General features: G+C 37.2%; 10 protein-coding genes across 10 annotated transcripts; 6 read left to right on the forward strand and 4 right to left on the reverse strand.

The window, feature by feature from the left end:
- Window positions 1-288: 288 nt before the first annotated feature.
- On the forward strand, window positions 289-6576 carry BDF20DRAFT_917585 (Ion transport protein-domain-containing protein; the record flags this gene model as incomplete). The annotated part of the gene is made up of 22 exons (XM_053084587.1): window positions 289-1036; window positions 1109-1356; window positions 1424-1603; window positions 1669-1783; window positions 1857-1998; window positions 2079-3234; window positions 3298-3450; window positions 3510-3602; window positions 3746-3782; window positions 3844-3920; window positions 3987-4035; window positions 4097-4137; window positions 4205-4302; window positions 4376-4562; window positions 4624-4764; window positions 4823-4899; window positions 4966-5044; window positions 5108-5374; window positions 5436-5530; window positions 5593-5918; window positions 5987-6472; window positions 6542-6576. 22 exons carry the CDS (start codon window positions 289-291, stop codon window positions 6574-6576), a joined length of 4830 nt encoding a protein of 1609 aa, XP_052930943.1.
- Window positions 6577-6636: 60 nt separating this feature from the next.
- On the reverse strand, window positions 6637-7451 carry BDF20DRAFT_230208 (uncharacterized protein). The gene has a single exon (XM_053074966.1). It carries the CDS (start codon window positions 7352-7354, stop codon window positions 6929-6931), a length of 426 nt encoding a protein of 141 aa, XP_052930944.1. The 5' UTR covers window positions 7355-7451; the 3' UTR covers window positions 6637-6928.
- A 144-nt stretch (window positions 7452-7595) lies between these two features.
- Window positions 7596-9914, reverse strand: BDF20DRAFT_230090 (ATP synthase regulation protein NCA2-domain-containing protein). Its single transcript, XM_053074963.1, has 6 exons — window positions 9460-9914; window positions 8548-9377; window positions 8344-8478; window positions 8140-8281; window positions 7951-8039; window positions 7596-7845 (listed from the first exon to the last, which is right to left on the reverse strand). The coding sequence occupies exons 1-6, from the start codon at window positions 9857-9859 to the stop codon at window positions 7837-7839; spliced, it is 1605 nt and encodes a 534-aa protein (XP_052930945.1). The 5' UTR covers window positions 9860-9914; the 3' UTR covers window positions 7596-7836.
- A 601-nt stretch (window positions 9915-10515) lies between these two features.
- On the forward strand, window positions 10516-10885 carry BDF20DRAFT_900542 (uncharacterized protein; the record flags this gene model as incomplete). The annotated part of the gene is made up of 2 exons (XM_053082743.1): window positions 10516-10596; window positions 10669-10885. Coding segments are annotated over exons 1-2 (174 nt in total), but the record flags the coding sequence as incomplete, so codon positions are not given.
- Window positions 10886-11051: 166 nt separating this feature from the next.
- BDF20DRAFT_801046 (uncharacterized protein) lies at window positions 11052-11821 on the forward strand (the record flags this gene model as incomplete). Its single annotated transcript, XM_053076384.1, has 2 exons — window positions 11052-11501; window positions 11570-11821. Coding segments are annotated over 2 exons (702 nt in total), but the record flags the coding sequence as incomplete, so codon positions are not given.
- A 241-nt stretch (window positions 11822-12062) lies between these two features.
- On the forward strand, window positions 12063-12740 carry BDF20DRAFT_928138 (uncharacterized protein; the record flags this gene model as incomplete). The annotated part of the gene is made up of 1 exon (XM_053084721.1): window positions 12063-12740. The coding sequence occupies one exon, from the start codon at window positions 12063-12065 to the stop codon at window positions 12738-12740; it is 678 nt and encodes a 225-aa protein (XP_052930948.1).
- Window positions 12741-12834: 94 nt separating this feature from the next.
- BDF20DRAFT_900558 (uncharacterized protein) lies at window positions 12835-13142 on the forward strand (the record flags this gene model as incomplete). The annotated part of the gene is made up of 1 exon (XM_053082744.1): window positions 12835-13142. A coding segment is annotated over exon 1 (226 nt), but the record flags the coding sequence as incomplete, so codon positions are not given.
- A 3349-nt stretch (window positions 13143-16491) lies between these two features.
- On the forward strand, window positions 16492-18008 carry BDF20DRAFT_829708 (uncharacterized protein; the record flags this gene model as incomplete). The annotated part of the gene is made up of 5 exons (XM_053078343.1): window positions 16492-16752; window positions 16839-17108; window positions 17217-17488; window positions 17568-17782; window positions 17872-18008. 5 exons carry the CDS (start codon window positions 16492-16494, stop codon window positions 18006-18008), a joined length of 1155 nt encoding a protein of 384 aa, XP_052930950.1.
- Window positions 18009-20077: 2069 nt separating this feature from the next.
- On the reverse strand, window positions 20078-23604 carry BDF20DRAFT_991953 (uncharacterized protein). Its single transcript, XM_053085363.1, has 5 exons — window positions 23331-23604; window positions 23046-23251; window positions 21487-22970; window positions 21125-21250; window positions 20078-20286 (listed from the first exon to the last, which is right to left on the reverse strand). The coding sequence occupies exons 1-5, from the start codon at window positions 23481-23483 to the stop codon at window positions 20180-20182; spliced, it is 2076 nt and encodes a 691-aa protein (XP_052930951.1). The 5' UTR covers window positions 23484-23604; the 3' UTR covers window positions 20078-20179.
- Window positions 23605-24729: 1125 nt separating this feature from the next.
- On the reverse strand, window positions 24730-25392 carry BDF20DRAFT_840203 (uncharacterized protein; the record flags this gene model as incomplete). Its single annotated transcript, XM_053079359.1, has 1 exon — window positions 24730-25392. The coding sequence occupies one exon, from the start codon at window positions 25390-25392 to the stop codon at window positions 24730-24732; it is 663 nt and encodes a 220-aa protein (XP_052930952.1).
- Window positions 25393-26970: the final 1578 nt, after the last annotated feature.

Below are 26970 nucleotides of genomic sequence, written 5' to 3' on the forward strand. Positions count from 1 at the left end.
GAAAATATCTCACAAAAGCTTTCTTATCAAACATATCTAATTTGATTGACATGGTTTCTATAATTTCTTATTGGGCTGACATATTCATTCTTGTGGTTCTGCACAAGCGTCCTTGGCCTGTATTTCAAGCATTCGCCGCGGCACGTCTTCTACGTCTACTTGTCATCACTGAGGGAAGCACTATCATTATGAAATCACTCAGCAGCAGTTATGATATGCTCAAAAATGTATTAGGTTTCTTCATTTTTTTTCTGGCTATTGTTCTCCTTAGCTGCTTTATTTATCTTCATGAATGCTTTTACAAGACGGTGTGCTGTTATGCCCGAAGAGGGTCGTTTATATCAAGGAATGACTGATATACATTACGTGGAACCGCGAACATCATGCGCCGGGTATATGGTGAGTCCTAAAGAACGAACCGGTCCCTTCGACCTTAAAACTGGTACGCAGTATATCCATCCTGGCACAGATGGTTTCTTCTGTAAGTTAGGTCAAGTTTGTATTCAAGACAGAGCAAATCAACCCGAATACGGCTTCATGAGTTATGAAAACATCTTTTATTCTATGCTTAATGTGTTAACCGTAATCTCTACCGAGAACTGGACTGAATTGCTGTACATTACTCAAGATAGTGTATCAGACAAAGGTGCAGCTGTTTTCTATACTTTTTGTATTTTTCTCATGACCTTTGTACTTGTGCCAATGTTTATTGCCGTTATCACCACATCTTTTTCACATCTCCGAGGTGATATGCGTGAAAGTGCATTTTCTTCGAAGAGAAAGGCTCCTATGATTTTGTCTGAAAAACAGTCAAGAAGCTATAAAGCCCGATCTGAAGAGCTGAAGAAAACGGTTGTCAACGGCAACATGTTTGGGAATGATTATTCACATAGACCATCAATCTTGCATAGATGGACGCAGTATATTTCTGCCGACCCTAGGTTCAGATATCTGAGAAGTCTTTTAGTAGCCTTGAACATCGTGTTGATGATGTTTTATCGATCTGATTTAACGGTCCAACAAAAGAACTATCTAGGTATGTGTTTATCTTTCTTGTACAGCCGAGACATTTTTTTTTTCTTTAACGTATCCCTTCTACTTTACGCAGACTCTCTGAATCTTTTATGCACAATCATTTTTGCTGTCGAAATTGTGATGCGTATACTGAGTTATTCCAAATGGAAGAGGTTCTGGAAGAAGCCACGTAATCGTATTGATTTTATAATAGTCATTGCTACTTTAGTTGGTTTATTGGCTCCTGTCCGGTCGAGTCAGTATCATGCTCTTTTAGTAGTATTTCCTGTCATTAGATCATACCGTCTAGTGTATCTGTTTCCTGGAGTGCTTCAGTTGATAGTAAGCTGCGCTTTAAAAGAAGTCCTCTTTACTATATTAGCATCTGACTATTGCTTTTATCATATAGTCTGATATTGTCAGTGATGGACAAGGTATACGAAACCTCACAATTTTTACGTTTCTAGTCCTCCTGCTGTTTAGTCCCATTTCGGTTCAGTTATTCGGTGGAGGTTTTCAGTTTGTTGGCATAGATGAACCATCAATGAGGTTTGACAATTCATATCAGGCTTTCCTTGCATTATTTCAGGTACATACCTACAGACGTTTCTTTCAGTTAGTCAATGAATTGATCGCATGTGTCAAACTATATAGATTATGACCGGTGAAAATTGGACAGACATATTATACGATGCAATGCATAGTCAGGATGAGTCGTCAATACCTTATGCATCATTGTTCATTGTACTTTTATATTTCATTATCCATTGTAAGAGGTTTACTCGCAGTTATGCTTTCCTATGGTTGATAATGCTAATGGATCATTTTACTCTTCTGAGCAGATATTGTTTTGAATCTGTTTATTGCCGTCATCATGGAGAATTTTGACCTGGACGAGGAGGAAATCAAACAGTATCAAATTAGAAAGTACATTCATGAGCACCAATGGAAGTCTGAAAATTTCAGAATGGATAAATTGGGCAGGTAATTAGAAAGTATCTTTATGAATTTTCAAGCTCTAAGATGGTTTGTTCGTTTAGGATTTTATTGCCATTATTTGTTAGGCAAGATAAAAAAAAACTGCAGCTCAAAAATTTGCCTCAGAATGTTACTGCACTAGTAACAGTGAGTAAATTTGAAGACTTTATGAGAAGATCATCCTCCATTGGAACTTTCAAGCAAGAGACTCGTGGTGGACATATTAATCAGCTTCCGCTTCATTCACGATCTGAAATATCAACAGCAATCCATAGGCGTCCTTCTTCAGTATTTTCCAGTGAAACTCCTATACCTAATATTAGGAGGCATTCAAACTACTCTCAAGTCAGTATTAGTAGTTTACAACTGGAAGCTTTAACGACGTCTTACACTGACTTCGAAAATGAAAATCAGACAAAGTATGATGATGAGTATGAATTTAATGTCGCCCAGGAAAACAAAGCCGTTATTTTGGAGAATTTAAAAGCATTTCGATCGTTCGTTTTCTTCAAAATGGATAGTCTTATTCGTCAAATATGCATAAAGGTATTGGCAAAAGAAAGGTACAACCACCTAATGATTGCCCTTATCAGTGTTACTACTTTATTGGCTATGTGGACCGATGAATTGAATCGTGAAAAATATTCGACTCACGTCAACCATATTATTGAGCCTATTCAAGCGATCCTTCTTTTCGTATACTGGATAGACATTTTCATTCATATGACGGCTGATGGTGTGTTTATGCTTCCGAAATCTTATTTGCGCAGTGGATGGAACATACTGGACATGACTGATTTATTTCTTCAAGTGATCTTCACAATATTAAGCTTATCGACTAACGGCTTTGACAGTGACCGTATCAAAATTTTTATTAGCTGCCTACGCATATTACGCGTATGGAGATCTGTACGGATTGTTTACTATGTTAACACCATGCGCACAATTTTTGTGGACTTGGTTTATGGTTTGCCAAAAATGATTGATGCAGTTACTTTGAATATTCTTGTTTTTGTTCCGTTTGCCATATATGGTTGCTATCTATTTAGCGGACGATTTTCCCTTTGCAATGATAAAGATGTGGGTTCAAAGGCAGAATGTTACGGCGAATATTTGACGAACGAGGATGGGATATCGCAGATTCTATTACCAAAAGTATGGCGAAATCCATATGATTATTCGTTTGACACTTTTGGACAGGCGTTACTGCATCTTTTTGAATGCGCCTCTGGCGAAGGATGGGTAATTTGTTGTGTAATATTATGGGATGTATAATCGATGTACTAAGGGGTAATTCTATGTTAGATATTATCGCTGTTTTCTGCAATGAGCGTCGTCCCTGGAGATAGTTCTCTACCACCTCATTTCAATTGGTCTTCCACATCTGTCTACCATTCAATTTATTACGTTGTTTTTATGTTTGTTGCATCGCTTTGTTCAATTCAGTTGTTCATCGGCGTAAGTAGTACTCTAGAACATTAAATGGGACTCTTGCTAATTTTTGTTATAATTGTTAGGTTTTTTTAGAAATATTTAAGCAGCGCAATGGTATCTCTACGTTGACAAACACTCAACGTCAGTTTCGAGACTTGCAAAGACAGTTAGCCCTGGTAAAACCTTCGTTAAAAGCAAAGCGGCCTCCAGATAGTAGTGCAAGAGCTTTTTTTTTCGATTTAGTTATAGATAAACGCGGTAAATTTGCTAAGTTTATACCGCAATTCTTACAATAAATATTGTTGGCTTTGCCACACAGTACCTCCATCAGCCGACATGGCTCAGCAAAATTCAAGGTAAGATACTCGCTGCATTCCTTATTTTGGTACCACTTACTGACATTCTATTAAACTGAAGAGGCTCTGAATGCTTTATGTTTATGCTGCTACGTCTTTGAAATGTTTGCGAAAATTGTTGGGTTAGGTTTTTATAAGGTAAGTCTCAACGGTCTAAGATTGATTCTTGATAGGCAAACTTACAATAACCTTTAATTTCCTTAGTGGGTTTTCAACAGATGGAACATGCACGATTTTGTATTTGTTAGTTTGGGTAATGTAAATTGGCAATGCACTTTTGGATTATTGTTACTCAAAATCATTTGTTACTCTAGCAATCATCACCTCTATTCCCAAAATGTATCCAGAATTGCCAGTGAGTATACGAAATTAGTCACTTTCTCAATGTCTATCTGTATCTCAAGCTTACTCTCTACATTTAGTTTGGCTGGGATGTTACTCGAAAGGTAGTTCTTATTGGCATCGCTTTCAGATTAGCTCAACGCAACGAATCATTGAATATACTATTCCGGTCTGTCAAGTAAGTTTAATGCAGAAGTAATATCTTCGTTCACTCATCCATAAGTACTCAGGATTAACTTATGATATCATAGACGCGCTATCCCTTCAATTTTCTCTGTTACTTTTGTCTTTTTTATTGTAATTATTTGCTTCGGTGTAGTTTTTCAAGAATTATTTTCCACCACACGGTACGGGATGTATGGAAATGAGCATGCAAATTTTCGGTCTCTGTATAATACGATCCTGACGCTTTTCCGCGTAACAACAGGTGAAAATTGGGTATGTATTCCAGTTCTCAATACATATCTTCATTTACGTAATTCTAACTATGATTTGTTAGGATTTCTTGATGCATGACTATACCAAATCCGCTCCAGAATGTGTAGACAAGAAAGACTGTGGGTCTCCTCGCTTAGCGATTACTCTATTTGTGATATTTTATGTCATATGCACCTATATATTTGTCAATCTCTTTACTGTGGTATTTTTATGATTATTTTTATCCTTCTATTTTGAAGATTGCTAACTTATAGAAATAGATTGTCATAGATCATTTTTCCTTTACCTTTGATAAGCGCAACCAATTTACCTTGATTACCAGAACAGATTTGAGAAAGTAAGTTGTGCACTTTCTCTTTGTTTTGCTTAACAACAACACTAACATTTTCCGAAAACGATAAAGTTTTAAACGGGCATGGTCTGCTATTGACCCCAAGGCAACGGGATATATAAACTTTGACGATGTACCTAAATTCTTAAATGTAAGTTTTACTTTTCATCTTTTTCTTTATGCATGGATCAGTTTATTAATTCTTATTTATCAGACATTGGAAGGCGCACTCTCTATACGTGTTTACGGGGCAGAACATTCTTTGGATTCCTTGCTTGAAGTCAGCAATCGGCCATCCGCTGATGCAGACAGGTTGATTGTCATACCACTCTCAGACATGACAACACCTCACAATAAATTTGCGAGGGTCAATGAAATGGGTGAAAAATTGTTCAACTTGCATGAATTGAACAAAAAACTATCCAATATCCAGCGTGAGGTAATTATAGAAAGAAAGCGGCAGTATGCAGAGATTTATCAGGTAAAATCGTTATTAAGATGATGTATGTGAGTTGGAACTGATATTCTGTTCGTAACATCAGGAAATAAAAAACACAGCCTCGCATCGTGGTGTTGCTTTTCAAAAAATGCTGGAAATATTGGCTCTTCGCTTAGTCGACGTTTCTAAATCATTGACGTATGTGCCTAATTATCTCCTCTCCCCCGGATTATTCCATATTCGACTAATTTATTTGATAGATTTGAAGAACTTGTCAATCGTGCCAAAATAGAGGACAAAATTGCCAATGATTTATACAATGAACGTGCGAAAGGTTTGGTAGCTATGGTATTACAGAGAAGAAGACTTTTAAAGAAACTTAGCAAATTTAGAAGCAGCCATGAAATGTGTAGTGGAAACAGTTTGGAACTTCTAAAAAGTTGGTTGACACCTGTGAGCCCACCTCCTACGGCAGAGTCTGTGTCGAGTTCTATTTTTACCAAACGAGCCACACCTACGGTGCAATCACCTGCAGTTCAAACTGATTCCCCCAGCAGCTTCCAGTCTGAACCGTCTATTTTCACATGTATGAGTAACAATAATTTTCTGCTATGAACGCTATAATGACTACTTTTCATTCCTATGTTGTGTTAGTTCCTAAAATTGTTGTGAACCCTGCGCGGCAACAAAATGTAGACAATTTAGCAATAGCCTTCTCACCAAACTCAGCAAGCCAACCTCCATTTTTATTTCTATCTGATACTTGCAGTACAATTCCAAGCAACAATGCTGTGTTACAACGACGGAGATCTTCATCAGCCATCAACATTTCTACGCCTAACACATTATCTACGATGAGAAGATCCAATCCTACATGCAATACCACTACTAACTTATCCTCTTCCTCATCCGAGACCTCATCTGTAGTTTCAGTCATATCTTTGCCAGAGCAACCAATATTAAGGAACACGAAGCCCGTGCTACTCTTGAAAAGTACATCGTTAACTGCAAATAATGAGGGAAGCGATGACCAAAATGATATTTTTATTCACTATTATGCTGCTGATACGGCCATGGAAAATATGCTATGTAAGGATGCAGATCGAATTACAGAAAGACTAGATAAGAGTTTTTGGTACAGTAAGTATACGGCGCTTTTCCAAGGGATGTATTAAGCTGTTCAAACTGATTAACAGAAACTTGTTGCAGCTTTATTACAAGATGCTACAGATTATGATATTTAGATAAACAGTAAATACTAAGGTGTTGCGCAATATAAACTTAATATTATCTGGGTTATTATACATGATACTTATAAGCGGTTTACAACATTGTTCATAATCTTGTCCACTAAAAAAAAAAGGCACAGGCACAGACTATTACATTTTGAAATCTGTAAAATTTTTGTTATCGCTTCTTCATGGAAGAAAATTTGGTTATTCAATCAACTTCAATGTTTATTGTTATACAATGTATATAACAGGCGCTAGCATACAAATGTTTCTTTGGTACACAAATTGAAAGCTCTTAATACAGCTTTATGCTTAATGAATGGCCCCTTACAATTTCAGACGAGACGGTAAATCTACAAAAAATTTAGAGAAATGGTAGGTAATACATAGTTAAGCCAAGTGAGCAATAAAATATAATCAATAAATTGCAAGTAGTACTTTGGCCCATTTTGGCTGCAGCAAGCCTAACGGGAACACCACTGCCACTATTTGCTTTAGAAGCAGTTCCTGACGTTTGTTTAATTGTTCCATCTATATTATCGATCAAAAAAGTTTGCCCATCTGCTGTACTAACTTCTGTTGTAGAAGTCTGAACAGTTTGCGCGCTTGCTCCACGGCCACTGACTTGATTTATCCAATTGTTGAAGTTGCTACTATCTTCATTGTACATCGTTGCTCCTTGGGCAGGTAGGTTATCGGGAAAAGGCATTGCCTTGATTGCAGTTTGCATTGTGATAATAGAAATTATAGCGACAAGGAAGAACTTCATTGCTTGGTTTGCGTAATTCATTGTGTACGAGTAACAAAGAACAAGAAAAAGTATGGAATTGAATTAAAGGGTAAAATAAACGCGGTTTTACTTCAATTTAATATGACGATGATCGGTTTTAGGGAGGAGTAAAACCCACCATTAGAGACTAGCTGTATGAATAAGGAGTTTTTGTATATCATGGTTAAATGTAACAAAGGAGAAAGTGCTATTCTTATTGTAAAAATTTCCAAAATCGGTACATGCGAGCAACAGTCAGCAGCTTTTGTTCATTCGTAAGCACTGGATTTTCCAAATCTCGTATATCCTCTAGAAAACGTGCTCGAGTGTTATTACGGTGAGGAAGTAATTGGGAATACGAACGTAATAAATGAACTTCACAAAGCAGGATACCCTGAGCCTCACAGTTAACTTGGTGCTGTATTTCCCGCTCCATATTTGTGTTGAGCATCCATTCACCAACTTCATCCTTTTGAAAGGTCTTGTGTATAATGAGTTGTCTCTCAATTCGTCTATAACACAATATTCAACAATATGAGTAAGAAAAGTACGAACAGTCGGGTATCAGCATAAAAGAAAACATCCTACCGAATTGTCTCTTTAATGGGGAGACCAACCTGGTTTGTTTTCTGCTGGGACCTTCCTCGAAGTCTATTTTTAAGCCACGAAGCCGAAGCGTATGTCAATAGCATTGAAGGTGCAACAGCTAAATATTAAATTGATTAGTCATAAATCAGATACTATTGTTCAAAAATAACAACAATAACAAAAGAAGAAAAAAAAAAAAAAAGAAAAATTTGAATTACCAAGGAATGCAAAATTGAGTTCATTAGATTTGAGAAGTTTATCAAGGGCGGACATGGCGAGATCAACGTCTACCTTCACTTTTTGTACTTGAATAAGCATTGTTTGTAGTAAATTACCAGTAATAACATTTTTTAGAGGGTTCTATGTTCGCTGTTAATCAGTTTCTCCTGGCTTATCAACAATGTTAACCAATGATATCCTACCTTTATTTCTCTTTCATATTCTTTAAGCAAAACCGATAAGTCTCCTTCTCTAACATCTAGAGCTAAATGAGATAATTCGTTTTCGGCTAGATGCAGGTTATCTGTGGCAAATCCAACTACCATGCGCTCCAAAGACTATTAGAATTTACACGCTGGTACATTAATCAATCTTACCCTTTCAACATTGGTTTAGCATTTACTCACATCCAAATCGCTTTGCAATCCTTCTTTACTTAAAAGACTTAATCTTTGATCTTTAAGTCTGATAGTATTGTATACTTTTACCATGGGTTCCCACACCCAATTTAGCAAGAACTCGTAAGCCGTTTTACCAAATTCTCGGGTATAATGTAAGATATCGTCCTGACGGTCTAAACCATATCTTATAGCATAATCGCCAGCATAGTAGAGCAGTAATGCAGGAATCCAGTAACGCGACAGCGTTGATGGAATGCCGTATAGTGATTGCACTGTGGTGAAATGACTTTCGCACGATAAAGACCACGTTTGTAGAATCTGATTTAATTCACTAGCAATATCTTTTGCTGACGTCGTATTTGATTCTTGCAGAGAGAATTGTTCTTGAAAGTGCTTATCATTCTTCTGACTGTTTCTTCTACCATAGCTATTGTAACTTGCTGTACGATCTGCTCTCATGATATAGTGTATCATTTCGACGCATTGTTTAGTTTCCTTCGGTATACCATCGGTAAACTGGGGTGGAGTTAGCAACATAACACCCAAGCTGGCAGCAAGCTCGGAGCGTATCCTTTGCAATGTCGTCTTTTTTAGCTCGATTTCATTTCGAATAATCTGAAGAAGAAAAGGTCGGTGACGTAGAGATGAAAGATTGAAGAATTTTAGCAGGTCGATAGCGGTTTTGCGGCTGCGTTGTTTTTGATGTTGTTCATTGTGGACAGGAAATAGTTGTGTAATAATGAAATCCATTGAACTTAATTGGTGAAAGTTGACCGATTTGGTTGATAGATTTTTCACAGTATTTTTGAGCAAGTGATATAAGCGGCTAGGAGCAACTGTGCAACAACCGATAAAACAGTTGTCATTTAGTCCGTGCTAAGAAAAATTGACTATACTAGTTTTTAAATCCAAACTTACTTTGCATAGCGTAGTATATTTCTTGCATAGTATTTCCTTGTATACTATTCCAGTAATTGATAGACTCAGAAACGGGTAGTGTCAGTTCCAACAATTTTGAAAACACATGGCCGTAAACAGCAATAGTGCACTTGGCAACAAAAAACCATTCTAGTTCAGCATTCGTTGTGGCAGTTGAATTGATATCATTCAAGTATTTCTGAAGGTACTCCTGCAACTTTTTTAGAGAAGGTATATTGCTGGCGTTTTGAAAGTCGAGAGCTTGAATTGTTTGTATTAAAAATTGATTTCCTTCATTCAGAGCTTGAAATGACAAAGAAGAAAAGTCTAGACTTTGCTCAAACGAACGTGATAATATGGTATCCAGACGCTTCACCTGCTCATCGACAAAAGTTGACATTTACGTTCGTTAGCAAAAGTACTAAAACTCATTCAACGAAAAACGCCATTTTTATTTCTTTCCCCACAAAATCACCAATGGCGTCACGGACATCCAATACAGTATTTTACCTTATATTTTAGACGATTTACAATTTTTAATGGACAATATACATTTTAATTTTAGATTTATTAAAAAATATTTTTAGAAAAGTCCATAGTATTTGGATATTTGGATACTCAATTATTCAGTGATATTCAAGCAGCATTAAGGATGACATACAATCGAACCCTAGAAATTAGTCTCTATCAGTAAGAAAGTCGCCAATAATGGTTTTATTGATGTTATCTTGCAATAGGGCAAACTACAAAAAGCTTGACAACTTTTTTACTAAATGACGATGTGTTCCGAGACCAACAAGATATTCGTTGGTGCCTTTTTTGGACAAGAATTCCAAAAAAAGTTAACTTTGAATTGATTGACATCAAACCATTGATAGAGGGCTGAGGGCCATAGTATAACAGATACCATAGCGGAACGGGATGGCTATATTATCTGTTGTCAATGTTTTTTGTATGCGTTCATGGGTGACTTTCAAAAATAGGCACTATAAAATATATTGTTCTCTTATAGTCAAATGTTGTCTCTTTCACTTTTATTTCACGTTTTATGATACATACTATGACCCATGTTCAAAACAATAATTTATGAAAAGAAAAAGCAAATTTTTAAAAAGAAAAAATCAAGTGCTGTTAATGGTAACTTGCCTTTTGAAAGCCTATATACCTGATCATATATATACGTAGAGATTAATCATCGTGTACTGTTAGATGTAACGTGTATTGATTGCGGTAAAGGGGGTCATTACACCCAACAATACTTTAAATGTCAATTGTATGAGACAGAAACTGCAGATCAAGGTAAGCACCTCATGTGGCTTCAAAAGTTGGTAAATTCATCGTTAGTAAGCGACCTCATTGTACCTATAGTTGGTTCGATAGGCAGAAAACGCAAACAGAACTTTGAAATCAAGAAGGAAAAGAAGAAAGCAAGGAAAGAGAATAATGAAGAACCGGATAAAGACAATACCTGTTGTACCAAATGCAAGCAACCAGGACATAAATCGGTGCGTTCTCCTCTGTGTCCTCAACATGTATTATCAAAGGCAGAGGTCTTTCAGCATCATTTGGGAAGTAATTACAAGGCGTTTACAAGAAGGTTGCCTCTTGATAACTGCGTTTTTGGTGACTATCGCAACACATTCAAGTCAAAAGTTGTTGAAGCTTGTTCTGTTATCCGAAACTTGGTTCTTAGAGCCAAGCTCTTTGTGAATTATTACGTCTTGGAAAATGCCACTCTTGCTGAGCCAAAGTGTATTAAATGTATCTTTACACAAAATTTCTGGTACTCTGTGATACAGCTAGTGAATGGACAGAGACCAACAAATAGTAGGCTGATATCACAACAATTACTGAGCTCGTTTGATTCTTTTAAAACGACTTACCCTAAGATTGTCTTCCCTGTCAAGCTCTTTCCTGGACTTAGTCAAGCCATTACAGAAGCATGCACCGAAATTGCTAATTCCTATACGAACAGTATAGTGGAAAATTTTGAGGAGAAACTTCTCTATTTTTTGATATATAAAATACAAACGGCATTTGTGGTAAGTTGCAACTCAATATTACTTGGGTCTTACATGAATTTTTAAAAAAAAGCTCTCATCTTGCGTAGTGTATGCCTTGGAAGCTTGTAAAAAAAGTCACAAGTGATTTCTGCTATCAAGAGATATGCCAAGGAGAACCTAAATGGCCAACTGATGACTATCTTACCAAAGATATAAAAGCAAAGATCCAAACCTTTTGTGAACCTTGGAAAAAGAAGCTGGGGAAGAAAGTGAACATGAAGACATTATCTGCTGATCCTGGGTCTTTCGTACCCTTTTTGTTATCTTTGAACGCAGAATTTGAGAGAGAACACGATGATCATAAGTCATTTGACGTACGACGACGTCCTCTTCCAAAATTGCTATCCTTACTGCCAAAGGTTTCCGTTCAATGGAGGTTCATTACCTTGAGCGTGAACGCTCTGTCTTCTTTTGTGAAACGTTCTTTACCCCGCAATTACCAAAGCCAATTAGAGCTGTTTTTCCATGTCTTTGATTTCAAGAAACTCAGGTACAAAAGGTAAGCATACAGTTAATACGGTATGCAGTCGAGTATAATGTATGAGGTTTAACTTCTTGGGCACATGTAGTATCTCTGAACTTACACCGAATGGTGATAACAAAGAGCTCTTTGGTAATATTGTCAGAACGGATGGGTTTTCAGTTGACTTTCTTTTTTATAAAAGACAACAATCTGGCCATGGTGCCTCGTTCCAAAAATTTGACCTCACTCTTGATGATTTCTCTCTGGATGAAGTTGACAATACTTATTTACCTATTACCCTGGATCCCGGAAGAAAGTCTGTTTTTACTGCTGCTATTGGCCTTGAATATAAAAGACAAGTGCGAAGATGCACTACATCCGAATACTATCATATGGCAGGGTCAACGAAATATTGTAAGAAATTGAACAGTATAAAAGCTGTTACAGGAATAGATCTAGTAGAAAGTCAAATCCCCTCGTCAAAGACCTCTCGTCTAGGAGTATATGAGGCGTTCACCAGTTATATGCTCAATAACTTAGACGCTCTCTTTAGTTTTTATGGACATGAAACAGCAAAGGACCGGTTTACGTTGTACCAAGGAAGGCAAAGAGCACCCGAAACTATGGCCAACATGTTGACTCATGGAACGGCCAAGTACAATCGCAAAAAGAGAAGCAAGGCAAGGAAGAGGAAAAAACAGCAGAAGAAGAAGAAGAAAGGAAAGAATGTTGACAAACAGCCGCCAATCAAGTGAGTATCAATGAATTACATGTTCATCGTTTAGCTTACGCGCTGATTGATAATTTTTAGAAGTGACAAGAAGTGGAAGGCTGATAAGTACTCAGGATTCCCTAGAAGGGTACCATTGATTGTCTTTGGTGCTGGAATGTTTGGAAAAGATGTAGTAAAATTGAAAGGGCAAAGATGTGGTGTTGTCGGTAAACTTTTTGCAACTCTGAAGAAACGTGAAGCTGAAGGTCAATTGATTGTTGTCACAATCGATGAATTCAAAACCTCTAAAACATGCAGCCTCTGTTTCTATGATGATATGCAAATTGTTAATACCCCTGGATTCAAGGGTACCGGCGTTCTTCATTGCAAGCAATGTCTAAAGCTATGGCAGAGAGACATTAACGCCGCTATTAACATGATGACTATATCCCAAGCAGTTTGGTCTGGAGCGGGAAGACCCGACATTTTCAAGCCAGCGAAGAAGAAGAAATAATCGCCGTAATAAACACGGTTTTCCTTGTATTTCAAGGATTTAGATCATTACAGGTGAGGAATAGTACGGTTTTTTTTTCTTTTTTTTTTTTTTGTTTCGCACTGCTAACAAGTTTTTGGAATTTGAATCATTGTTTAAACGGTTTATATTTTGGTCTACAACACAATTGCAACTCATCTAAAATAAAAATATTAATTGTCCAAAAAAAAATGTATTTCATCTAAAATATTAGTCAAAATACTGTAAATGTAGGGTTTAAACACATCTAAATTATCAGATAACTTTGAACGATGGAAATTTGTCAACATTGTCTGAATCAATAGCAATTAGTCGCACGTTTCTTACTCCTTAGAGTTGAGCACTTTACTGAGAGTTTTAACGTTTTCGATGGTTTTTTTAATTTTAAAATTCGATTCAGATGCTACTAGGAAGACTTCGTTTTCCATCTAGAAGGAATAAAGAGTAGAGTTATTTTCGAAGCTGAAAGCCATAATGTTCGGTTCAAGATTGAACCCTCCGAATATCCCCCCCCCCCTCCAAAATAATAATAATTCCTTCGATATCCTTGCTCTTCAAAATACGAAAAGGTAGCTCACTTTAAGTATTTGAATGGTTCGAGTCCAACACCCCTCTGTTAAGTAATGAGCGGTACCTGGAGGCCTATTTTTGCTAAACCAAGATAAAATAACCTCGAATCACTATATAAACCTTTTTGGTTGGAACGCTTGAGAGATTCTTCACTTCGTTCATTTTAAATGTAATTTCGTCAACTTGGACTTTTTACATAGTTTAATTTACTCGAAATGCTTAATATTATACGTTATTTCAATGCTTGATTGCTGTTACGTCTTATGTCCTCCACTGAAAAGTTATTGCTTAGTTGTAAAACTAGTTCAACACCAGTTAGTACCATAATTCTCATATTCGTAAGTTTACTCTCAATATTATGTTATAAATTTGATTCATTTGTTGCAGTCAGTCTGTTTATTGCCTTATTATTATTTTTTAAGTTATAATATTGACCAAAATCATCAGTACTCCTTTATCTCCTTTAAGATATGGGAAGGCATATCCAAAAAAAAAACTAATTGAATTCAGCCTTCCACTCAAGAATCAGAATTGAAGGTTTTTGAAGGCGCTCGATAGAATCAAATTATTGACGATATATCTGTGGCTGTTCAGTTTCAGCATGGTTTTGTAAGGTGGTAACAACCAGAACAGAGTACCAAGCATAGCATTTAATGGAAATGCTCTGATTTTATACGCTTAGGCCTCTCGATGATTTCCTCAAATACAGTATAAGTCTTGATTATCGTAGGTAGAATTACTTCATATCACTTACAGGCTGACAACGTCGAATTTTTTTGCGACTTTGCTTGTTTAATACGGCGATGCAACTGTTTTCTCAGTGTTTCGCCCAAGCAGGCTCTGTCCTCCTTCTGAAGTTTTTCGTCAGTATTGTATATCGTAACTTTACCACAAATCAATTTTACTCGCTCCAGATCATCGGTCACTCTTTGTGAGTTCGGCTTGACTATTTATAGACTGCTTCTCTCGGTATAAAATAGAAGATTAAGATAAAAAATGATCGCTAATCAAATAAAAGAATAAAAACAAACCAATGGATATGAATCTTAATCGTAGTTGACATGAATCTCTGCAAAATTGTTATGTTATTCGAAAGACTCCCCAGACATATGTGGAAAAATGCCCTCTATAGTAAAAATGTGGTCGTGGGAGGGGGGAAAGGTGATGAGACTTTGAAATTATGGGTTTCCGTTTCAATATTGGCCAACTAATTACAAGCTTACATGTCTCTATTTACTAAACGTTCTAAATGTCTTCGGAAAAGAACCGAGAGTGAAGAGCCTTTTCTGGAGGACAATTATTCACCAAAGTGTTTGATATCTGAGTCTAACTCATCTCAACAGAACATATGATATCCCATGCAGCAGATGGTCCGAAATTTTGAAGCGCTGTTGATCCTTTCCACACAATTGAAAAACGACTACAGCATATCAATGGTGCTTGATATAATTTCCTGAAATTGTATAGTACACAATCAAACTATTGAGAAAGGAAAAACAGCATCTTTTAAACTGTTTGGATGACATATGTTTGCTTTAAAAATCGAAGAGAAGATTTCGATGTTAAGGCACAAACCTACTCAACTTCAACAGAAGCTAGGCATCATAATTTCCTACTACAAAAAGCAGACTGGTATCCTCCAAGGTACAAAACTTGTCCAATTATGTTCTTAACTGAACCTTTTTCGGATACCAAATTGTATCAATATTCAACTCAACATTTCTTACTGGTGCCTATGATACTATCAACTATCAACAAAATACAGGTCGCAATGTCAGTAACATACTGCCTATAGGTTTTGGAAATCCTACACATATCACTTCATTTCCATCAGTTTTCAATCGGAATTTCATAAGTAGAAGGTTTTTTTTTTTCGCGTCGTTTATAACAAAGTCAAACATCACTTAAAGGTGTTTTATTGAACTTGATACGTTTAGACACCCTATAGAATTCTATCCAGACTACCATATGTATATCCCAGTGAATAACGCTATAATAATTAAAATAATTGATGAGACTTTAATCTTTTCTGAACAGCACTACAACTACTAAATCTTCTCTTTATTGTGATGCTTTCGAGCAGTTCTCATGTGCTTTGAATCTAATTCCCCCCTATCGCTTTAAATCGAGAGCAGTGTGAATGTATGGCTCAAATTTCCCCAAAACTACTACTTCTGTGATAGTATATTTTACAGAATACGCATTGAGATTAACTCAGCAATACCATACAATGGTTTTTTAAAACGATAAATGAAATCAAGAAACGCGATAATTGTCTATATGCATGCATATTGGGCAGATTAAGGATCTTGTGTAGCTTTTACAACGCTTTTACAACGCTTTTACAATTTTGCCTTCCTTGATTCCCTCAGTTTGGGACAAAAAGAGGAGTTTTTATATACCAACTCCTTCGGCCATATGTAAAAAAAAAAAAAAACTTATCTCTCGGTTTATCCTTAACGGCAACCTTTCATTTGGCATGCATTTGGAAAAGATATCATTCGACAGAAGGAACATATTGAATTTCCTATCTGCGGTATAAACATTTGGATCTGTTTCTGAAAAGATTTTTGCTCACCTTTTTTCTCCTTCCATTTTCTTACCTTTTCGTTACGAGCAAGCTTTATCTAGTAACTTGATTTATATAATTCTTACCTTCCGCTTTGCGATATAAGTATATATATAGTCAATGATGGGTGACTCGAAAGGTGAATATAGAGTGGTCATTGACCAAGAATTTGATGAGCAACAAAGACAACGTGACCAATCTCCAATACGATCTCCACAGCAAAGCACTGTTGTTGCCACATCGAAAGTTCAACTATCTCCAGCAGTAAGAGCAGCACTTCCCATCGCTAGTTACTGTTTTGCTTCCATTCTTATGACAGTTACCAATAAATACGTGCTAAGCGGATATGATTTCAATATGAACTTTTTATTGTTAACTGTTCAGGTAGGTTACACTCATCTAGTCGTTAGGTTAATGTTGGAAGTTTCTCGTAGAAAGAGGCCTAAGCATTTTGGTTCGCTATAATGTAGAATTTGGTGACAGTGATGTTATTGCAATCGTTCAAGTTCCTCAACCTTATTAAATTCCGTGAATTTGATAAAGATGAAGCGCGTAAATGGTTACCCATTGCCGGCTCATTGGTTGCCATGATCTACACTGGTTCAAAAGCTTTACAGTTTCTTCGAATTCCTATTTATACTATTTTTAAGAACCTGACAATTATTTTGATTGCTTATGGTGAAGTCCTTTGGTTTGGTGGTAAAGTAACTAATATGATGTTGAGTGCTTTTGGTTTGATGGTAAGTGGTTCGGGTGAGGGATAGGCAAATAAGGATCTTGTGCCTGAATATCAGAGGGAGATGCTCGCTTCACGATTGATTGTTCTAATTAAACGTTTGCGGGTATAGGTGCTTTCATCAGTCATTGCAGGTTGGGCAGACATCAGTGAAACTTTAGGTCAAATTGTGCAATTGGATACAACTTTTGTTGGTTATTTCTGGATGGCAACCAATTGTCTTGCTTCAGCCGCATTTGTACTCTACATGCGTAAAAGAATCAAACTCACCAATTTCAAGGATTTCGATACTGTTTTCTACAATAATATCCTCTCTATCCCACTTTTGATCATTCCCAGCTTTATCTTTGAAGACTGGAGTGCTGAGGGATTAGCCAAGAATTTGTAAGTAAAAATCTGATTCAATTTTTTTCTTGGGTACATGTAGAACAACTATTGAATTACTTCTGTTTTGAATGAACAGCCCTGCCGAAGTTCGCCAGTCAATGATCATTGCCATGGTCTTTTCTGGTGTCTCTGCTTTTGCTATGTCCTATGCGTCTGCATGGTGTGTTCGTACAACATCCTCAACTACTTATTCAATGGTCGGCGCTTTGAATAAACTACCAATTGCTGCTTCTGGTATTTTGTTTTTTGGTGATCCTGCTACCTTCGCTAATGTCACTGCCATTATTGTTGGTAAGTTTTGCTTAATCATTCTTCGGAATTCAATTGAAAGAACCCAATTAAGCTAATCACTCCTTTATTATTATTGAATAATTACGTAGGCTTCATTGCTGGTTTGGTATATTCTGTTGCTAAAACGCTTGCAAATAAGGCACCTGCTAATAATAAGGAAATTATTCCCATGTCATCCTCCAGTCAAAGTGCATCCGATGCTGTTAAGGATCATGGTAAACCATAGCATATACTTTTTCTGTATCCATTTATGCATCTTTCTTTAAATTCTTCGTAAAAGTGAAAATTATCTTTAATTAATTGATTTTTCATACGCTGTTTCATTTAATCATAAACGCTATTGTAGCCAATCAAAATGTGACGCCGACTTTTAACACGTACTTCTCTGGCTTCCAAGAGAGATTTAAGAGAAGAAAGTAACTCTATTCTTGTTAGCACAATATCTTTATATTTAATCGAGTTGGAAATGCTATTTGATGATAACGTTGGTTTTAATAAGAATAATTTTTTTGATGAATCGGCTTCAAATTTGAAATCCTCTTTCGACCTTGGGTCAGTAAAAGAAACGTACCATACTTGCCATTTATAAACAGGCCTACTGTAAGAGGTGTATATAGTATCTGTGTTTGGCGATATATCTCCCGCAGGCTTGGGTACCGTTGATGTAGAAATATCATACGCTTTTCAGTAGAGAAATACCAACGAATATAATAAATCTTTCCATTTTAGTTGTAAAAACTGACTTCTGTCGAAAATACCATTCACATAAACAAGCCGCTAAATTGACTTGGAAAGTACTTTTTTTCATAACATACAAAGAAATACATTGACTTTTGCGGATATAGTATGTGTAGATCATTTTAAGATTCTCTTCAGCTTTAACCCCATAGATCACTTCAAGGTAGTGACGAAGACTTATAGATGAACGGACTTGAGTTTCACAAGAAAATGTTTCAAGTAGAACAAGAGTTAGCCCAAAAGCCTCGCTGCTCACAACTGTAAATATTGGAATAAATAGGAATAAAACGAAAGCTCCATGTCATAGCCCTCATGATTCTGTCAAAGCAACCAGATCAGTATTAGATATGATTCTTTATTGTATCTTTTGATTCGTTGCTTTTCATAACTACCGTCGTACGCACACCATCGTAATGATACTGTCTTTGAGGTCATCCTCTATTTTGGAGAAAGGATGATGGTTTATTACCACGTAATATAAAAACTGTAGTGTTGAATTAAGATACTGATGCTTGTCGCCTTACGTAGGCTAGAGGGAGCCTTTAAACCTGGCCATCATTCTACTTGGCTCGCTTGAATACTATTGTAGATAGCTCTGGATATTTTTGCTTATCCTTTCGCTCGTGAAATACCAAACTATTCGAAAAGTGACTTCACTTCTTGCTTCTTACCTAAAGCAAGCTATTCAAGTGGCGAGACCAAAGCTGAGACTCTGTTTCAACTCATGGCATATTCAATGAACAGGTACATCTAATTAGTAAAGGCTTGACAATGGAACTAGCATTTAAGAATACAATGAGGGGAAAAAAAAAACGGGTAACCCTGCTGCTTAAAGAGTCCAACGTTTCATTTGCCTTTTTCTGCTTAATTACCGGCACTAGGCGCTGCTGCTGTACGATGCTCTTTGTTGGTTATAGAAAGTTGAGGATTTCTGCCAGGGTTTGAAAAAAATTATAATAAACACCCATTTAAAATATGTTTCGTAAAGGTGAGGATTTTGTTCTGTATCTTCAAGGAAGAATCACTCGATGAGAAGGTCGATCCTTTTCAACCATCTATCGTTGAATTTGCTTTTATAAAGGTGAGTAGAAAATATCTGATTTATTTGGATGGCTGGTTGCAAGGATACACCATTCATAATGTGAAACACTTGATTCATCATGCATTGCAATCCTTGTAAAGGAACAACATACAGCAATTGACAAATAAGTAATAGTGAATCCATCACAAGTTCATAAGTGATACCTCGTCAACGTTCGAGCAGTAGAAAAGATTTTTACCTATTATACAGGCCTTTCATGAGCATTAAGTTTCGGTATCGACATAAAATAAAAAAAGAAGAAAAAAAAATAAATGAATCCATGTCACCGGTAGATTGAATAAAGGGATACATGCTATCAACTGCATTGACTCGTAAGAAAGAGATTAGTTAACTAAGGATAAGGAGGCTTGCTTGTATCGTTGACTGTTTGGAGGTCGAGTGACAAGAGGATTTTGTTATAAAAAGCCCCCATGTTTTCTCTTTGGAGATCTCTTTTCTTCTCTTCTTTCTCATCTATTAACGGCCATTGTTTACTTATATCCTCTGTAACGCTTGCTCCTCGGCTTTGGGCGGCAATCTACTACAAACTCTGTTCTTTATTACCATTGATCTTGTTCTTAATTGCCACCGGCAGACCATAGGACAGTTTCACTGGGCTTTGTAAATCCCTCTGTCGCTAGTGTTGGGGTTGAGCGGTCATCTGTCGTGTTCTGGGATCCTAACACTGAAGGACGGCGGTAGATTGTTTGTCATGGCCTTCACACCTTTCCCTTTTTATGTTTCCCCTCATGTACCACTTGGTTATCAAAGAGTTATTTTGTCTGTCTGAAGCCTTCATCATAATCCAGAAGCGCTTGGCGAGAGGGGCAAACCGAATACCTGCTTTTTTTGCAGAGTACCTTTTATGACCTAGCTTAGGACTTTAACTTTTATAATCCAAGCCTCTCCACGTTCCATAGTTTTCTTTTTTTTTTTCGGGCAAGTGGTTACATGTTATGAGGATTGTAAGGAGACATCAGGCCAAGATTCCCATACCCGCTTATCTAGTTTAACTAGTTAAAACAAGAGTAATTAATTTTACTCTTATTCAGGTTCGAGTCCTAGGATAAGCTAAACTGAATGTCTCCCTCTGACTTTTTTTTTTATTTTTATTTTTTTATTTTTCCTTTTTTACTAGTACGATCGCCATGCCCTATTACTTTTGATGAGGTTATTCATTATAAGGTGCCCTCAGCAGTAGCGTCATTTTTTGGCAAGTAAAAATGTTGGCAGGTGCAAAAATGTTACGGTTTGAAGTAAACTTTTGCTGCTTTAACCATGCTCAAAAGAAGAGTTAACTGTACCCATGTAAGGTAGTAACCGAAATGAAATCCATATGCTTACTCATTAGAGAGTGAGTAGTTAGTCCAAATGGATGGATGAAATAAATTTTTTTAGAGCACACACTTCCCATTTCTGTGTTATACTTCATGATGATTTACTGCATCAGATATACATAGAGTATAAGATTTATCTGACATTGCAGACAATTTCCATACGATATTTAAACCCTCCCTCCTTACTCCCCTCTCGCGGAAGATTGTCATCAACAATTATAAACGTAGGGCAACAGTCAAACATCAAACCAATAAAATGTGAGAGCTTGCTTATCCATGGATAAATAGTGGTAGTTTGGTCATTGCTGTACACTCATACATTAAGAAAATGACTATTTTGGACGAGATTTTTTTTTTTTTTTTAAGAAAAATTTATGATCATGCGACTGAAAACAATAGTAGGGAAAATGAAATATGAAATAAAACAAAAGAGTGGGTATATCCGTTGGACTACATAGGAGTGTAGAGGGAGCTTTTCTTTTTTTTTTTTTTTTTCTTTTTTTAGTAGTAAAGTGATTCATGATGAAAAAGAGTAGCTGGCTATGTACAATGAACAATCGATTCAATGACAGAAGTCAAATGAGCTTCGTTATAGATAGGTTCTTTGGATGAAGTGGGAGAAAGATCGCCTTTCATACAAATGCATTGAATACCGAGTTTTTCAATAGCTGCTACATCTACGGAAATTTGACTGTTATCCAAGTAGATGAGATGAGTAATGAAAGCATTGGGTGGACTTGGATAGAAGCTGTTATCTGGGAAAACCGGGTAATCAGTGTTGTTATTTGGATGGTGATGTGGATGGTGGTGTGAATGCTGCTGACTAGTATTGTTGGATGGAACTGTGATGAAAGGTGTCAGACAGACGTGACTGGTGGGTGGGGTACTTAGCATGGTACTATTGCCGCTACTGCTACTGTTGCTACTACTACTCATCATACCTGTACAAGTGCTTTCTCCGCAACAAGAGTAGTCGTCGTCCCCATCACAAAGTGGCGGATGATGGGTATGGCCAACAGATTGATAAAATGCCCATTTTGCATCGATATGTTGGCTTTTGTTCAATGCAGATACAATAGCATGGATGAAATCAAGAGCGGTATAACCATCGGTTTCGCGATCATGGCTACCGTTCAGCAATATAATTTTATGTTTTAAGCTCTCGGAGTGTACAATGGCGTTGCCGACTTGACGAAGCATCAGACAGGGTATGAGAGAGGTATATAAAGAGCCAATGCTGTACACAAGGGTATTTTTTGTAGAGAGTTGGTCCAAGACTTTTGTATTGGGAAGGGGGTAGATTTCCTGTCCATACTCATTGATATAGTAGATGCGGTCGATAGGAGAAGTGAGCTTTTGTTGTTGGTCGACATTTTTTGAAAAAAATAGATTGGAAGCTGCCATAGTAGGATGATGATGCTGATGATGATGATGATGATGATGATGATGATGATGATGATGTTTGCTATCGGCTTCATGAGATAGGCCTACTGATGCTAGAGACTCTTTTGGCTCTTCTTCCTTGGTCGTCATATGAAATAGAGGAGGATAATGATATTCGTCAAGATATGAGTTGAAAAATGCATCCATCATGATAGGATCGATCATACGATGGTTACTTTTTGTAGTAAGGTTAGAAGAATAAGTGACTCTATGTTGCATGTATTGACGTTGAATGGTCATGGATGTGGCGACAGTATTACAAGGGGAGGGATGAGATATTTCGCATTGACCCACGAGGGAGTCCCCATTTGTTAAAGCAGCAGCAATAGTCGCTGTTTGGTTCGTATTAATGACAGGTATCACAGATGTTGCTGGGATGAAGGAAGTGATATTGGTCATGGAAGCGAACAGAAAAATAGCTGCTTCCAGAGAGCCTGTAAAAAGTCGTGCACCGGTTAAAAAGAAGTTGCCTATACTTCCATTGGCAAAATTAAATCGTTTGTGAGCTCTTTTCAAGATTTCAAAGTCGAATAAAGTGAGAAATCCACGTATTGCTTCTTTCTTTTCGACAGAGATATTTTGCCAGAGACTAAAAATGATGAAGAAAAGATGAATTGATGTTCATTCAAAGACAGAGAATAGTTTATACCGTTTATTGACCTACCTGTGTCGACCTTCAACGATGGAGGCCCATTCAGCGCGACTAGAATAATCCTCTTTTTTATCTACTGGCAAACGGTAACTCAACAAATCTTTGATGGCTTTCATTTCAGTTGAAGTTGAATTTTCATCAATCATATCCATGAGACGAATGAGTCTAGAACGTAGATCACCCACGCTGGGACCACCAAGGACACGCAAAATTTCACTCTATGGGGTTATCATGAGATTAATTACATATGCTGTCACTGCAGGGTGTGACGATGGACGATGGGAACGATTGTCTTACAGTGGAACCACCATTGTCTGATATGCCTAATATGTAACTGACATGATGATCACTGATTTCATGGAAACTGTTCAGGATATGATTGCAGGCAGATCCACCTGAAAAGACAACAAAGGACGTCGATATTGGCGTATGTGTAGACGTAGAATCCATGGTTAGGAAGATTGAAAAACAGTAGAGAAATAGGGACAAAAAAAAGTATTCGTAGTGGTTGAAGAAGAAGTAAAGGAAAAAGAAAGGAAGTTCAATCGGTTTAAATATGATTTTAGTCAATAAAAAAAAAAAAAAAAAATCTATAAGGCAACGATATTCAAAAAAGCTTTTCCCGAATTATAAAGAGATAAGATAGAATTAAATTTTGGGCCCTTAATTTCCTTTTTTGGAACTTTTTTTTTTTTTTTTTTTTTTTTTTTATACACAACAAAAAAACCACAGGCTTTTTGTTTGACTGGCAGTACAACGCAAGTCAACCCCCTTTCCTTGGTTTCATATCCATTTTCCGTTTCCAAAGGAGGAGTTGACCCCACACTATCAAGCTGACTAGTGAAAGTGTCCCGCTTTATGACATAAGGGAATAACAATTAAACACAGTAAAAATAAGTACAAAGTGCTGTGATGGACAATAGAATTCTGTGGGGGGGGATAAATTCCGCGGTTCATTTTCTGGTAGTGTTTGATCCTCAGCATCATGTCTGATCTGGATCAGCGGTGTCATAGGTAACCCCACTCCCCACCCCCGCTTAAAAGTAGAACACGTTGTGGCTCATAGCCGTTTGTTTAGTTGTTCACTCGTCAATCACACATAACAACAAGAATGAATGGGTTTTCTCACTCCTTCCGAGGAACCAACAGACAAGATTGTGGAATAGATGCACAACATCGTGTCGGAACCCCTTATCGCGCAATATACTATATATAGCTCGAATGCCTTCAAATCCTGCATCATGGTAAATTCCGTGAGACGTTTGTAAAAGTACTGTGACAAAGGATAAAAGATACCATTAAGCTATCGGGAAATATCGATGAAAACAAAAAAGCATCCAAAAGTGAGAGATAAAAAGAGAACCAATGAGTTTTTATCTCTGCAGCTTTTCTTTTCTGTTGAATTGTCCCATTGATCTGAGCTAAAAATAGAAGGTAACACGGTAGAAAAGGTCAACGATCGCGCGTGCACTCTCACCAAGTCTCATTGAAAAGCACATGAAAAATACGGAATGCTTTCTGTGATCAGTAAGAGTTCCTTTTATGGCTCGATTTATTTTGCGCTATCCAAAGCGATGATAAGCAGCACTTTATCCGTATTCTGATTTTGGTTTTCCAATAAAGGGAATCAGTTCATAGAAAAGAGAGAAAGAGAAAAAGAGAGAAAGAGAGAGAGAGAGAGAGAGAGAGAGGCACGCTAGTGGCGGTTAATGGCAGTCCAACGCACAGTGGAATTATTTTGATATGGCCTGCGGTGAGAACTATTTCTCTCTGAATACCATAAACAACCTTTACTCCACTTTCTACGACGAATACTGAATGATCTGCCTATGTCATCAGTACGAACATCATCCGTCTGTTGAGTTGCTAGCAGCTCGTCGTCTTCATCCTCTTCTGGCGAGGATAGCTCGAAAGAACTCAGGCTAGTACTGCTATTGCTAACATCCATAGAGATGGCCTCTTTGTTGGCCATAGGATCCTTTTGGATGTCTTTTTGGAGAGACGGTTTCATCGTCGGCGTTCTTTTCTCAGCTATAATAGAAGAGCAGACTCTTTTCTTCTTTTCCTTCTTTACTGGTGGTGGTCGTTTCAAGAGAGCTGTATTTATGCGCGAAATAATAGGTGGTTGAAAGTCGTTGTCGGCATCTTCATCATCATCATCATCATTGAAATAGGAGATATCCATGGCTTTAAATGTAGTCATTGTGATTTTTGTTACTGTGGCATGCATGTTCCCGCTTGGAGACCTTGACGCACCATCCTCAGGATCGTCTTTAAGCTCACTTTGAGAATGAGCACTGCTCAGATTGACTTGCTTCCTAGCCAAGTAACCCACGTGACAGCGCCTTGGTCTTTTCATGATGTAAGTGAGGAAGAAAACCGTAGAAAAGGGGAAAACACCTGATTGATTTCATATGCTTATAGGTTTAGAAAAGCATATTGACAACAATGTCACTTGTAATATATATGCGTTTTTATTGATTTATACAAAAAACCAAAAAACCAAAAGGCAAGTCTTTTTTTTTTTAAATGCAGATAGAGAGGTAAATTTGAACTGAATAAAAAATAAAGAGTCTTTTTTTTTTCTTTTTTTTTTTTTTTTTTTTTTTTTTTTTTTTTTTTTCTTTCCTCTTTTTTTTTTCCGGCTTTGGGAGTTATTTACATTTGGGAAATAGATGTCACTCATGGAGATAAAAGGGCTAAATATGGGTTGCGGTTAAAAAGGTATCACGATGGTCGGGTGGGGTCACAGGACTTGTTATCAGCAACGTTTCGTCTTGTTCTTTGGTTGCTGTTGTCTTTGCAGGACTTGGAGGTGAAGTGGGCGGTGAAACAAGTAACTTGTCTACAGGAACATCTGTAGTCACCTTTAGTTTCTTATTCTGACAGTTGTTGTCTTTGTCGTCGTCTTCTTCCTCTTCTTCCATTTCGGCTCTGGAACGTTTCTTGCCACGTATCTTGGTATCATTATTTACAGTATGGACCATCCCGTTGGTAGTCGTATTCATTTTAAGAGGAGTAGTAGTAGTAGTAGTAGTAGTAGTAGGAGTAGTAGTAGCAGTAGAAGTAATAATGGTAGTAGGAATGGTTGAATGGGTATCATGGATGATTTCAGATGGGTTTTCAATAGTACTGGTGTTAGTAGTAGTAGTAGTAGTAGTAGTGGTAGTAGTAGTAGCAGTGGCCATGTTGGTATGGGTGGGCAAAGAAGTGGTGGAAGGTCCATTTAGCCATGACCAATCATATTCATTTTCTTCCACCAAAGGACTGACAAAATGAGGTAAGCTTAATGCACGTATCAAATCCATAGACACAATGTCATCATCATTAGCAGTAGCAGCAGCAGCAGTATCATCATCATTAGCAATCATGTCTTCTTGGTCTTTTTCCTCATCAGGATGCGATGGCTCTTCTTCTATTGTTGCTGCGACAATGGTTTCTTGACCCATAGTGGCAGCATGAGCAGCAACCGCTGTAGTCGTGCTAATCATACTAGCAGTAGTGGTTCCATCACTTGATATACCAACCACTGTTTCAGCCAGCATGGTCAATGCATTCGTCGTTCTATCTGTAAGCTCTGATTGCGCTTCAAGAACGGCATTCCAAACACTTTATATAAACCGTAGCTTTTTCTTTTAATGACAATGCCCCCAATGCTTACTAAAAGAAAAAAAAAAAAACCACTTTTGAATGACTCTTACCCTTTGACCAACACTAACTTCCTCAGTGACACTTCATGTGGCAAGCCTGTTGGATATAACTTGGTTTGACTTGCAATAGACAGTCTTTGTAGATAGATGGCTTCTTCAATTTCTTTTAAAGAATTGTCTGCCTGATCATTGTGTACCAGAGAAAAGGAGTAAAGTAGTGCAGAAGAAGAAGAAGAAGAAGAAGAGTTCATTTCTGTGTCTCTCTCTCTATATATATATATGTTATC

The sequence above is a fragment of the Mycotypha africana genome, assembly GCF_025528875.1.
Source record: "Mycotypha africana strain NRRL 2978 chromosome Unknown BDF20scaffold_16, whole genome shotgun sequence".
In the NCBI taxonomy this organism is placed as follows: Eukaryota; Fungi; Mucoromycota; class Mucoromycetes; order Mucorales; family Mycotyphaceae; genus Mycotypha; species Mycotypha africana.

Excerpts from the sequence above, each read along its gene's own strand:
- BDF20DRAFT_230208 (XM_053074966.1), bottom strand. The coding sequence starts at position 7,354 with ATGAATTACGCAAACCAAGCAATGAAGTTCTTCCTTGTCGCTATAATT.
- BDF20DRAFT_991953 (XM_053085363.1), bottom strand. The coding sequence starts at position 23,483 with ATGGATTCTACGTCTACACATACGCCAATATCGACGTCCTTTGTTGTC. Across the intron at positions 22,971-23,045 it reads ATCGTTGAAGGTCGACACAG|TCTCTGGCAAAATATCTCTG; the intron begins GTAGGTCAATAA and ends CATCATTTTTAG. Across the intron at positions 20,287-21,124 it reads CAATCTTCCGCGAGAGGGGA|TGTTAGGATCCCAGAACACG; the intron begins GTAAGGAGGGAG and ends GCCGTCCTTCAG.
- BDF20DRAFT_230090 (XM_053074963.1), bottom strand. The coding sequence starts at position 9,859 with ATGTCAACTTTTGTCGATGAGCAGGTGAAGCGTCTGGATACCATATTA. Across the intron at positions 8,479-8,547 it reads GATTGCAAAGCGATTTGGAT|TCTTTGGAGCGCATGGTAGT; the intron begins GTGAGTAAATGC and ends AAATTCTAATAG. Across the intron at positions 8,040-8,139 it reads ACTCAATTTTGCATTCCTTG|CTGTTGCACCTTCAATGCTA; the intron begins GTAATTCAAATT and ends TTTAATATTTAG.